The sequence below is a fragment of the Hippoglossus stenolepis genome, chromosome 3, assembly GCF_022539355.2.
Source record: "Hippoglossus stenolepis isolate QCI-W04-F060 chromosome 3, HSTE1.2, whole genome shotgun sequence".
In the NCBI taxonomy this organism is placed as follows: Eukaryota; Metazoa; Chordata; class Actinopteri; order Pleuronectiformes; family Pleuronectidae; genus Hippoglossus; species Hippoglossus stenolepis.
In genome coordinates this window covers 7,373,361-7,386,675 of record NC_061485.1, presented here as the reverse complement: position 1 = coordinate 7,386,675, position 13,315 = coordinate 7,373,361, and the positions used below count along the sequence as shown (strand labels likewise).

The window sequence follows — 13,315 nt, the reverse complement described above, 5'->3', positions numbered from 1 at the left end:
TTTTGATATTTTTACCATTTTAAATTCAGGTAACTCTCATAAGGAAAAAACCTGCACGTGTGTGCGTGTGCTCGATGCCCATGTGCATGCAGGTGGGACAGACTGAGGAAATTATTGGAATGGGCCTTGTGCAGACATCGTGTGACAGGGTAACAGAACAAATATTGACTCAGTGTGGATTCTGCAGAGCTCCTATCACATCAGTGATCACTTAGAAATTGAGTAGGTTTGTTTTAACTGCGCATCATCTCTGCCAAAGTCCAACAGACATTTGTAGTTCGACTGTAAAAGTGAAGGAATGAAAAAGAAAGGTGTCACAGACGGGACAGTGTGGAAAAGTACGATCGACATTGATGAGGGGAAGCATTATAGTGCTTTTATAACTGCTTTACTTCAATGACTTGAGAACATTAATGCATGTCTGGGCAAAGAAGTCACATGCTACAGGTTTTTCATCCATATGATTTCTCTTTAAGAACTGGTTGCAGTGAGACTGGAGGGAAAAGGCTCGAGGCAAACTGGAGTGTTTAATTTAAAAATCTCTTCCTCCGATGCTTATCTGACAACATTCAAATGAGCCTCTCCATTCTGTTTTTCCCCCAGCAACGCACACCGTGAACACCACTCGCCAAATAGATGCAGCACGACACAGAGGAGACGGTTTTATTGATCAAAATCACCACTCAAGTTCAAATATTCATTTCCTTATTCGGTATAATGCAAAAACGGTGCAGTGTGTCGGAGAGGTCATGAGGCACAGACAGGAAGCAGATGTGTGTTTTCATACACCATCTGGTTGATAGAGTTCCTGCTGCCTTGGAGCATTCGAATTGATTAGATTAAGGGAAATGCTGCAGGTGTCGTAAATGACAAGCAACACGAGGGAAACGCTTTTTACAGGGATGTGTCACAAGATCATTTATGTTACATGGCAAACGCAACTGCATTATAAGCACATTTTTCCGATGAATCAACATAGGGACAAATTCAGACTCACTGTTCAGACACAATTAAACTCAATATTTGTCACTGCTCTTTCAAACTACTGTTTTTTGTTATTACAGATTTGTGAATTCCATTATGTATTTGTGAAGTCATGAATGTGTTTTGCCATTATACACTTATTGACTCTTTCATGTTCTTTTTTGTAGACAAACTATTTAATGCAACCTTTTTACTTTTTCTTTTATTCGTAAATCCTATTATTTCTCATTAAGCTATCAAATAATACATTTCTTTGTATTATTTATTGATCATTTTTATTGGACAATCTTTTATCACTTAAATAATAATTTTATTACCATTTCCAGGACACACCTGAAGAGGAGGGAGGGACGTCTGCACTTCAGGGCAAAAAGTTGTATATTAAAGTCTGTCTCGGCAGGTGAATCAAACCCATGCAGGAGATTATTCTTCTCCTCTGGAGTAAAATGCAGATAATTATCATGTTTCAAAGCTTGAACTGAAACTGGCAGAACACAGCATTCACACCTGTCTGCCAAAGATTTCAGAACTGGTTTTGATATCATTTGAATCCAATCCAGAGTAAAGTCTGTTGCGGTGTGAAGCAACGTTTTCTGCCTGTTGGGACTTGAAATGGATAGGCCTCTCTATTTTAATGTTGAACATTTGATCTATTGTTATTATGAAGGTATTGAGTGGTTACATCTTCTAAAACAATTGAATATTTGAACTTGAGTGGTGATTTTGATCAATAAAACCGTCTCCTCTGTGTCGTGCTGCATCTATTTGGCGAGTGGTGTTCACGGTGTGCGTTGCTGGGGGAAAAACAGAATGGAGAGGCTCATTTGAATATCGTCAGATAAGCATCGGAGGAAGAGATTTTTAAATTAAACACTTCAGTTTGCCTCGAGCCTTTTCCCTCCAGTCTCACTGCAACCAGTTCTTAAAGAGAAATCATATGGATGAAAAACCTGTAGCATGTGACTTCTTTGCCCAGACATGCATTAATGTTCTCCACACATTTAAGTCATTGAAGTAAAGCAGTTATAAAAGCACTACAATGCTTCTCCTCATCAATGTCGATCGTACTTTTCCACACTGTCCCATCTGTGACACCTTTCTTTTTCATTCCTTCACTTTTACAGTCGAACTACAAATGTCTGTTGGACTTTGGCAGAGATGATGCGTAGTTAAAACAAACCTACTCAATTTCTAAGTGATCACTGATGTGATAGGAGCTCTGCAGAATCCACACTGAGTCAATATTTGTTCTGTTACCCTGTCACACGATGTCTGCACAAGGCCCATTCCAATAATTTCCTCAGTGCGTCCCACCTGCATGCACATGGGCATCGAGCACACGCACACACGTGCAGGTTTTTTCCTCATGAGAGTTACCTGAATTTAAAATGGTAAAAGTATAAAAAAAACTTCATTTCAATTCAGTTTAAAATGGTATATTTTGAGAATTACTTATTTATTTCACATTTTAGTAGAGGACATGGATCAGTGCTTCTCAGTGATTTACAGCATTGAGCTGCCAAGGAAATTACGTGTTTTCCTTGGAAAACTGGCCTTAAGCGTTATTTGTTTGGTCTTGCAGTTGTAATACTTTCACTGTGTGGAAATGGTTCTACACCCACTGGGTTCCCACCAGCACTATACCTGACACTGCTTGTTTAGATGGTATCCACGATATCTCAGACTCAGAGAAAACTGACAGTTCAGGTCGTCACATGGGTTGTAATGGAGACGAGCAACAAATGCAAATGTGCTGTTAAGATCTTTAGCCTTGACTTGTCGTTATGGTTTAGAATTCAGGGAAATCCATTTGTCTTTCCAGGGACGAACGAAAGTTCACAAACGTGAACATTATTGTGATACTCAAGGTAAATTCAGGGTATCACCTATATCATCTGTGCTGTGAATATCCATGTGTAGACATTAGATAACCGAAAGAACAAATTAAAACTTGGTGGACTAACAGCATTGCCCCCTTTGTCGTCCCTACAGCTTTGTTACTGTACCTTGGCCTAACGCTGCATTTTAATTCTGATTTCCAGGTGTCTTAAAGTGGTACAATCTGTTACTTTTCATACCTGCAGATGGGCAGAGGGCCAAAGAACTGGTTGCACAGGTTTTATTGAAACTGAAGCTTTTCAATTCGATGATGTTTGAAGAGTCTGGTGTAAACACAGCTCGTATTACAGAAAACACAACTTGGTCATTGTTTCAGTGTTAATTTAATCATACAAATGCTTAATTATAGATACAGGGGGGGAAAAAAAGCTTTATTTTGACATTTTCTCTTCAGATAAAATGTGCTATTTCAGGACTATGTAAACTTTTCATCTTATCCACTCACCATGCCACCCTTCTCAAGTCCATACATCGTCACTAACTAAAACTAGAGAATGAATCCAGCAATATTCAAATTTCCTCACCATCCGTCACTCTCTCTTTCACACCCACACGCACACAGAAATGCACACAAGCAAGATCACAAGAGGAAAGCCCCCACACACACACGTACACAAAAAAAAAAAAGTGACATGACTCAACGAAGCAATCCAGAACAGTGTATACTGTTTGGGAGGAGGACTCTCCGCCAACTCAACACAGTCACAGACAGATGCAACACAGAATGCTGGTGAATTATACAAACACGTGTACACGATCATAAAGGCAATGAACTCTCAATATAGAGAATTACAATTAGATGTTCATAATTACAACTGGGAGAAAATTTGATAACTTTAAATGCATAAAAAAAAATTACAAGTCATTCCGTTTGAATGAAAGATCCCTTCAGGAAATAAAAAAGTTATTAAGTCTATCAACAACTTTTTCCATTTTATTTTCAAGCCAAAATACATGATGAGATTAATTGTCTAACATAAGCAACATACAGCAAAGCTGAAGTAAAAATTCTGGTGGGACAGTCAAACCTAAATAAAGAAGCCAATGGATGGGAAATAATGAAGAATTATGTTTGAACTCACCAATCAAACTTTCCGGAAAGGTCCCAACAATAAGCCAAAAAAACCCACTTTCTCCCTCATTAGCATTAGTGGTGGAGAGCTTTGTGCAAATAGCAATAAGAAAACATCAGTGCTTATAATGCTGATGCAAACCCTTAATTTTCATATTAAAATTGTCTTACTACAGTCCAACTACAGCTTGTCACCTTTTCTTCTCAATGTTCTCAGCATGTCAAGTAAATGTTGGTCACCCGTGAAAAGTTGAATCGAAGGGCAACTGGACCTGGTTGTAGACGCTTAAAGACCTTTGAGCTCTCGGGCTTCTTCAGTTCTGACTGACTGATGGAAAAAAACCAAGTGTTTAACCTCCAGGGAGTCGATATCAAAGCTGCTGGTGTCTCGTCAGCTGAGGCCAAATGTAAATGACCGTCATTTTGAATGCACCAGTTTTTGTGCACGCGTGTTTACACATGAAAACAAACAACTGGTGCCTATAAAAGATGGCACACTCAGATAACCAATCTCCAGTATGTAGTGAGGAGGGCACAGGCCTAATACTCAGAGAAACGCATGGAGGGTCAACTCCTCAGGTCAAGAAGCTGCAGTTATAATGGCTATGGGATGCTCCTCCGATGGCAACAATGTGCAGACAGGGAGGAAAGGTAGTTTGAACATGGAAGGAAGGAGGCCATCAACATCAAAGTAGAGAGGAGTTGGTGAACATCACTTAATCCCTGACCTGCAGTAGTGTCCTTTCATCCCTTCCTGGGGAGATTTAACAGCCATTCCCACTTGGCCTCAGGGGGACTTCAATTGTTCTAATGACTGTTGTTAAAGTCAGAAATGAAAGAGTATCTTTGTTGAGCGGTGAAACGTCTGTCAACCGATTCCAGTTGCCTTTGATTCAATATGTCTCGGACCCTGTTCAGACCTGTTGCAAACATCCATCCTCAGTGATCTGATCACAAGTAAGGGCACCAAAATGCCCCTGAATCCAACTCTAGATCTGATCACTATGACCAGCATCTTTCCTCCTCCTCAGCTGACGTCCTCTGACCTGTTTCACAATGAGCACTAAGTACAGGTCTGACTGCACCCACATGCATCCTGAATACACTCAATCCACATTCAGAGGGGGTGTGGGGCGCGTGAGGACACATTGCAATGCCCGGTGTGAACAGAGGGATTTAGAGCCGACCACTTGTGATCAGATCTCTGACGGTGTGAACAGGGCTTCGGTTTGCCCACGCCCTGGATGAATTAGAATCCTCACAGACAAGTTGGTCGTTTGATTTTTAGCACCACCTGCTGGTTGTAAATGGGACTTTTTTTTCTTCTTTTTTTGCACCTACAATGCACAACGTGACAGCAAATAAATAACATCAGCAATAAGTGAGTCGGTTCATCCAAACGATGCAGAACAATTCAAATACTTCAGAGGTACACACCTAGTAAAAGCTCTCTCAATTTCCATGTATGTGTGAATAGACACGTCTTCCTTTGCCCAAGTAGTATACACCATTTAATGTCAGTTAAATCCAAAGAGAAACCATTAACATACATGCACACACACGCACATATCTAGTACACATACCGTAGACATCAGAAAACACAGTCACTCACCAGGCAAAATGGACTTAGATGGCTTTTTCAGCTTTCTCACATCTCACAGGCTCAAACTCGCTTGCATCCTTTTGCACTTCAGCTATCTATTTAAAGCAAAAAACCCACCCTTAAAAAAACAAAACAAACACACAAACAAACAAACAAAAACACACACACTGTCCCATGCAGTCTGAATGGAGCAGCAGACTGAGTTGTTGTATGACAGCACAGATTAGTGTCTTGGTTGTCTGGACTTTATCTTTGGAAGAGATTGGGTTCCTACACAGGGATCGTCCATATATTTCTTTGCAATGATTTTAGGAGTTTGCCCTCGTCTTTACATGCTTAAAATGTCATGTATGGAATTAGCGGCTGAGCGCTGTGACATTGATGAGTATGGATTTCTTTTTTACTTCTAATAACCACAGAGATGAGCTGCTCAGTGTTGTAGAAGTCACAGGAAAGACTGGCACTGCTGTGTTGTTTTGGATTTGATAGCAAGTTTTTCTCAAAAAAAACAAAAAAAGGGCAAATGGTGAAATGTTTGGGTGATAAATGCTTCAGAATAATGTAAAAGATTATTCTTACAGAATGAAGCAACCAGGGTTCAAGGACCTACTTGTTTAAGGATGAACACCAGTTACAACCGTAACTTCTGAGCCATAAATAAAATACATAGTCGGATATTGGTGGTGACATCCATTAAACTACAAAAATACTTGAAACATGACAGCAGAACATGCAACCTCAACGTTTGACAATGTGCTAATTTATCATCTCATTCTGGACTAGATCACAACTTATTTGAACCTTTGAGACACTGATTAAAGAAAATAAACCCCCTGTAAACTTATATTAGATTATTGGACCTGAAGGTGTCAAATTCCAGCGGCAACTCGTTCACAACACAACAGATGTTGAGGCCCGTCATGTCAGGGTCACCATTGCCATGGCGATCAAATCAGCATCTAAGTTGTTCTTCCATGAAGTCAGCTACTTGCTCAAGGTGATTAAACCCACATTTTATAGATATACTGGCACATTATCTACCTTCACACAGCCAAATCATCCATTTTTAGTCCAATGATGTGAGAGCTTGTAAGACATGTATATACTGTAAGGAGATGCTTCAAAAGCACATAGATTTATCTAGAGCTTTTCTGTTGTGGTCTTTCTTGAACTCAGGCATTTCCATGCGGCTGGTGTGTGAGGTCATACTCGTTGTCACACCAGCTGCTTAACGTCCCACATTAATCCCCGGGTTTGTGTGTGAAACTTGTGTAAGGCTGTCGTCGAGAGAAGACCGGCAATACTCCACACACACACACACACACACACACACACACTTCTATTAAAAACCACTCGTGTGGTGAGTAAAAGATCACAATTCTCCCACAAAGGCCTCAAAATCAAGTTTTGTACCGTGCGCCAACAACTTCCCCAACATGTTCAGATCTGTGTAGGAACCCTGAAGGGACATGGGGAAACCAGAACTGTACGTAGGTTGTTTAAGGTAGATTTTCCCTTTAATTAGCTGTGTTTTACAGTGTAAATAAAAATAGTTGTGTGTATCTATCTTTAAGGGTTTTTAGAATAAAATGAAGCATTCACACATGCGAATCCAGGTGTTGATGTCGGGTGGGGATGTTTCACTGTCGCAGATGCAATCCATCACCTCACTGTAATTTGTGTTTCTGTGGAAAAGGGCCATGGACAGGGGAGAGGGTTGTCATGAGTCAATATAAAACAACTGTCCACTCCCCCCCCTCCAACTCCTTTAAATTAAGGACTCCCAAGGTGTTCAGCTCATCATCCATCATAGAGGGGGGGTCTTTCTGTTATTCTAGCTCTGTCCAAAGGGAAAGGGTCCGTGAATACCCTGGAAAAAATTGGAAAAACAGGTATTAGCTTATAAATTAAAAAGCTTTTTAATTACAGTACTCTAACCCTTATATTTTCAGATGTGAACTCCAGACTCTAGACGTTTTTCCGAATGTGCCGTTCAAATGAAGAACGCGGCAGGAGATTCTCAGGGTCAGACGCGTTCAGAACAACAGGAAAATGTCCGAAACATTCAGGAGAGGGGTTGTTCTAGAGCCATCAACACCTACATCGGCCCTTATCGCCAAAAACTCTCAAATATCAATGTCTTTCCAAGTTAAAATCTTCGTCCATGTCTTCTACGTGTATGACAACTCTTTTGAGTATTTTCCAGACACTTTACTTGGGAGCTGGCTGGTAAAGTTCTAGAAAATGTCCGGAGCAACTGACCGGCAATTGCTTTCTCCCTAATACAATGCCCAGAGTTCAGTGTGTGTCTGAAGGCAGCTCCTCAGTTTCTGGGCAGTGTCAATCCTTTGTTACTTTGAGGCAGCTCTGTCATTGTCCTTTAGAATGAATGATTTATCCGACTGGCTGGACTGGCTGACGGAGGTTAAGTGCTTCTCAACAGACCAGTTTATCCACCATGGAGAGTATAACAATAATGTGGCCACACCTGACTGATTCGGGTGATTTAATCGAGTTGACAAGTTGTTACGCCGACAAGTCGGTGCAGTGGCGGAGGACTTTACCTTAACAGAGGACTGATGCATATCCCAATAAAGAAGCAATGCAGAGAACAGTGGCAAAACGTTTCTGTTGGTCATAGTGCACGATTTTAACAAGAGTTTAAGTCAATAACCACACGAGCAGCATCATTTGACTAAAACGATAATTGCACGTCAGAAAACAAAACTGGTGAAAGCGATAAAGAGATGGTAATGGAAAATATAGGACGCTAATATGAGGCTTCAGCCCTCTGAGGTAAAATGAGATTGCTGTGTTTTTAGTATATTCCCCTTTTTCGTTCCCCAGGCCGTCTTTCCTTCCTTATTTCAATGTGGAGGGACGTTAAAATATGATATTTATACTAAAAACACGCAAACTTTGATTCAAGATTCCAATTTGATTAGTAAACACACTTAAATTGGAACTGACGAGAGAGCAGATTTCATTCAAACCATTGTTAGCATGAGGAGTAAACCCTTCAGTGTTCATATGGGCACCTGACTATTGTTTTAAGACAGACTTGGACAAAGAGAGCCTATATTATACATTAGCAACAATCATAACATGGAGCTGAAGTTAACAGGGATTCTATTTGTTCTAGAGCCATAATTTCTGAAACAGAATAGTTAGAGGAGTAGAAATTGTCCCTGGATGAAGTTAGGTATCACCAAAGTTCGGTAGCTTGTCTGGACCTTACTAATTACATGACATTACTAAACATGTTTGATTTCTAAAATTTCGGACACAGTGTTAAAGTGTGTCGCCTCTTGATGTAAACTTGCTGATCCAGACGACCGCTGGTTCTAACACATCGACGTACACTGGGCATGTGCATGTCAGTGCTCTCTGGTTTTGCTCATTCTGCTCCAAGCCAAACAGATAATGTTTTTAAAAGGCCAAAGTCAATTGTACGGGGTCAGCCCTGAAGGAAGCACACAATGTATCAGAGCAGCCAGGGGAGACACATACTGGGAATGGAAGCTTGTATTTTAGTTTGCAAGCTGCCATAGGAACATTCCATGTCCTACTGTCATAGGACAGGGAAGTGGAGAGTAGTTTTATGGAGTATGAAATCTAAAATGTGTTGAATACATACCTGACCATAAGTCACAACAGAAAGATTGGTTTGGAGTCCATTTGAGGCCCTATTTACAGCATTATGAGACAGTCCGTTTTGATCTTGCTGGATTGGCTCCGGTGTGCGTTCCCACACCCCACCGGGTTCTCTGAAACTGTTGTCGGTGGCGTCGTGCTTGTTCTTCTGCGGCGAGGCGAAGGGGTTGAAGTCTCCCTGCACGTTCCGTTGGGGTTGGGTGTTGAACTCTGTCTCAAAGGAGGACAGCTGCTGGGTGACGCCAAGGAGACCTCCAACTTCTACGCTAAGGATCACCCAGATTACATCTGTGAAGACAAGCAGCACGGGCTTACTACATGATGGACACAAGATGATATATTGTATATTTTGGGTTTAGTTAGTTACACATAAGAATACATTTTGGGACTTCACATTGGGCCCAGAGGAATTTTGATGAAATTGTAAATAAAATGTATTCACAGATGAATAGAAGAAGGAAAATAAAAGGGAATCACAGTAGCTGATAAGAAATTAAACAAATCATTGCTGATTTCTTACCTCCATAGAATAACCCAGTGGCTGTACACATCCTCCACTGACCCTGGTACATGCCAGGAGTTGTGGGACTTCGCATCTGCACACTAACATCTGATATTTCCTGGGGGTCTAGAGACTTCACCATAACTGTGTTTACGTGCCCAAACTGATCCCCACCAATGTACTTGAGACAAACCCCAGGCGGCCACGCCTCTGCACCTGTCACACACAGAGATAGGTGCAATTAAAACACAGCTCGACAACAACACCCCGTCACGGTTGATACGACACTACAGTGCACAGAGCTAGAGAGTGTGCATGTAATATAATCCATACCTGTGTTCTGTATCCTCCAGGTCTTTGTGAACGGTGTATCTGGAGGAACGGACTCTCCTTCTCCAATTGTCACATCTTCGACAAAGGACATGGATGGTGTGTTCACATTGGGACTTTCAAAGTCATAATATGCACCGATAGCCGCCTGAAGGTTCCTGTGTTAACAGAAAGGGAAAACGTGTTATCAAGAGTTGACATTACCAAAGTAATCCTGGTCACTTTGACCGGATACTTGCGGAGTCAGGCGGATGAACTCTGCTCTGTACAGCTGATGTCGTCTTTCTGATTTGTTTCCTCACAAACTACTGAACAGCATAATCAACTATGACAGTCGTCTCGTCTGACACTGACAGTTAAAGAGAAAATACACCCGAGAATATAATTATATTAAATAAATGTATTATATGGCCATGTAGTATTTTGTGAGTCTCTTGAAACAAAGCACGAAAAGACAAATTAGACAACGGCTCAACAGATACTGAACAATAGAGAAACTCCTCAGACAATATACTGTAAATACTTCTCATCTCTTTCATTGACACATTTTTAGGGGAAAATACTTGTTCCAGCATCTAAAATATAATTATTTATCATTATTTTTTTATATGATTGTTAACAGAATACTGTTAATTTTGGGTCCGTTTGTTGGATAAAACAACAAATTCAAATTCGTCATCTTGGGCTGTGGGAAACTGTTATGACCATTTTAAAAACATGTTTATGAATCCCCTCAGGGATCAAGAGCAGCGATACTGTTTCATAAAGCAAATGCCAGATATTTACAAGGGAGCTTCACAAAGTTGGTGGACACGCAAGAGCCCTATTAAAAAAAAAGAACGGACAAAACAGAGATGCATCTAAAGCCAGAATATCTTGACCTTTCAGCAGAAAAACTAGTTTGAGCTCAGTGTTGTCCAATCACATCTGAAAACCAATGGGTGCATGGTTCTTCTAAAGTCCAAGGACCGCACACTTTAGGTCAGGCTCTCCCCGAAGGCATTTACAGAGCTGCACTCGGTTGTACACACCAAAGGGATGGAAGTGGCTGCGTGAAAAAGGATTCGATTAAAAATTTATTTAGTTTATGAATGACACTCAAGTCAATCATTTTTAGCTCCATTAAAAGATGCATCAAAGGTCAAACTGAAGTCAATTTCAGACATTAACTCCTAGACATTTCTGGAAAATTGGGTCCGGACATTGCTACATATGTAGAAAGTAGTAGGAGAGTGTCTGGGTCAGGTGAATTCACAAAAACAGGAAAATATACTGTAAATTCAGGTGAGATCTTGGGTAGAGCGTGTAGGAGGCAGGACATGACGTAGAAATTACACTGAAAAAACAAAATCGTCATTATCTTCCCAATGTGTACGGCAACTCTTTTTCATCCTGAGATAATGGTATTCTTGTTTTTATATTGAGAGTCACATCTGACGCATGTTTGAAACACCATCAACGTGCCCACTTAGTCGCTGTGAATACTCCAGACATTTTCCTACTGTATTCTCATGTGGGGCTCAATCTGACGTTTTTCAGACATTTTCCCAGGGAGGAAAAATCATGTCAGGAGGAACTGATTCGTACGCTTGCGTTCTCACATACGGAAAATCGCAGAGAACGGAGAGTGTCAGTGAACCACAAACTACATCTTGTCAAATAACCATAAGGTTGAATGTACACCTCTCTGCAACAGCTCCGACAAAAACTAAACATTTAACCATTAGAAAGGTGGAATTTATTGCAGAGGAGTTGTACTAGACTGTAATACTTGTACCTGTGTACCTACTTAATAAACTGTAAACGGACCCTGGATGTTGAGGTAAAGGCTGCGTTGTTTTTGAACTATTATTTCAGATGTAATGTCTGTACACGATTACGGAAATACTCCCAATTCTCCATCATTACTTCAGCAAATACATTGAGTTAATCACAGACGTACATTACAATTACATTACACCTCTCTGCAACAGTTTCATCAAAGGCTAAACATCAAAGCCATTGGTAATGTTGATTAATTGATTGATTGATTTGATCGACTGTGATTTCCCGGAATCAAACCAAAACTGATACCAGGTGATGTCATCTTCACCTCATCGCGCTCCAAACGGAAAAAAACACTGAACTATGGTGAAATTGGTGGTTGAGTGGATTTCTCCCTTTGAATCTGGGTATCGATCATCCATCAGCTGGTTATCGGCTGATCGGGGGACCACAGTGACCACCGTGACCACTTGTTGTCAAGCAGCTGATAGCCGCCGATCACGACTGGTTACGTCAGCGGAGCAGCGTGAAGGGAGTCGAGTCTCCCACCGAGGTTTAAACTGGCTCCGAGCACGATTATGTAACATGGCTGATAATCTACGCGGAGGGTTCCCTGCGCCTGCATTAGCCCGCGCGCTGGTTCGCTAGCTCCCTCTTTTGTGTTTTTGTTAAACATTCAGTCCACCCGAGTACACAAACGAAACTTCCACTTCCGTGTGGCCACGAAGCGACGGGCGAGGAGCTACCTGCCATTCCTCCTCCCTGGCTCCTCAACTCGTGTGTCCGCCTCCATTGTTATTTTTTTGCCTTTTAGCATTCACACGCATGCTAACAAGCTAATCAAAGCGTCGCGCTGCCGCTGCCGCCGCGGCGGCTTCTGCCCGACAACTCGGGGCCCTCGCATCCCCGCACTCACCAGTTCGTCATGTCCAGGAAGAAGGCGCAGCCGGCGGGGTTGAGCTGGAAGCCCAGCAGCCTCTGGAACTCCGAGATGAGGACGTCCTTGTCCGTGGTGCCCATGCAGCTGAACTTCTGCATGAGCTCCGCGTCCACGTCCATGTCGGTGCCCTCCATGGGCGAGGGGTGTCCCGCGGCGGAGACCCGCGGTGCGTGGGGCCGGGGAGGTAGCGCTGGGACGGGGAGGGAAGATGAGGACGAGAGGCGGGGGATGCCTCTCTCAGTTCGGTCCGAGGCCTCGTCCGGCCATAACAGCCAGCTCCACAACAACAAGCGGCAGTGCGCATGGCACCAGCGGGGGGACGGTGTCTGACGCCGCCGCAGCCCGCGCGTCACCCTTCGCCAATCACACGGTGGGCGTCCACGTCATCTGTTGCTATTTGCAGCCCGCTTCTCATTGGGCCGTCAATTAGAGCCGAGCCGAGCTGCTCCGTTCCAGCCCAGCGCCTCAGTCTGTGCAGGTTTCATGTGGGAAGATTGTATTTGTGCATGAAACATAGTAGATGAGGTCACCGACGTGTAGAAAAGACCCGAGTGACGACGAATGACG

The 13,315-nt window shown here is 42.2% G+C and overlaps 1 protein-coding gene across 1 annotated transcript; it reads right to left on the bottom strand.

Annotated features, from left to right (window-relative positions):
* Nucleotides 1–3,187: 3,187 nt before the first annotated feature.
* Nucleotides 3,188–13,104, bottom strand: ilrun (inflammation and lipid regulator with UBA-like and NBR1-like domains). The gene is made up of 5 exons (XM_035151286.2): nucleotides 12,725–13,104; nucleotides 10,048–10,202; nucleotides 9,733–9,930; nucleotides 9,196–9,500; nucleotides 3,188–7,428 (listed from the first exon to the last, which is right to left on the bottom strand). Exons 1-5 carry the CDS (start codon nucleotides 12,880–12,882, stop codon nucleotides 7,393–7,395), a joined length of 852 nt encoding a protein of 283 aa, XP_035007177.1. The 5' UTR covers nucleotides 12,883–13,104; the 3' UTR covers nucleotides 3,188–7,392.
* Between the last annotated feature and the right edge of the window lie 211 nt (nucleotides 13,105–13,315).

What these genes read in the sequence shown, in the direction of transcription:
- ilrun (XM_035151286.2), bottom strand. Translation starts at nt 12,882, where the DNA reads ATGGAGGGCACCGACATGGACGTGGACGCGGAGCTCATGCAGAAGTTC. An exon ending in CACTGGGTTATTCTATGGAG is followed by an intron (nt 9,501 to 9,732) that starts GTAAGAAATCAG and finishes TTGTCTTCACAG; the next exon opens with ATGTAATCTGGGTGATCCTT. An exon ending in CTGTTGTGACTTATGGTCAG is followed by an intron (nt 7,429 to 9,195) that starts GTATGTATTCAA and finishes AATTTTTTCCAG; the next exon opens with GGTATTCACGGACCCTTTCC.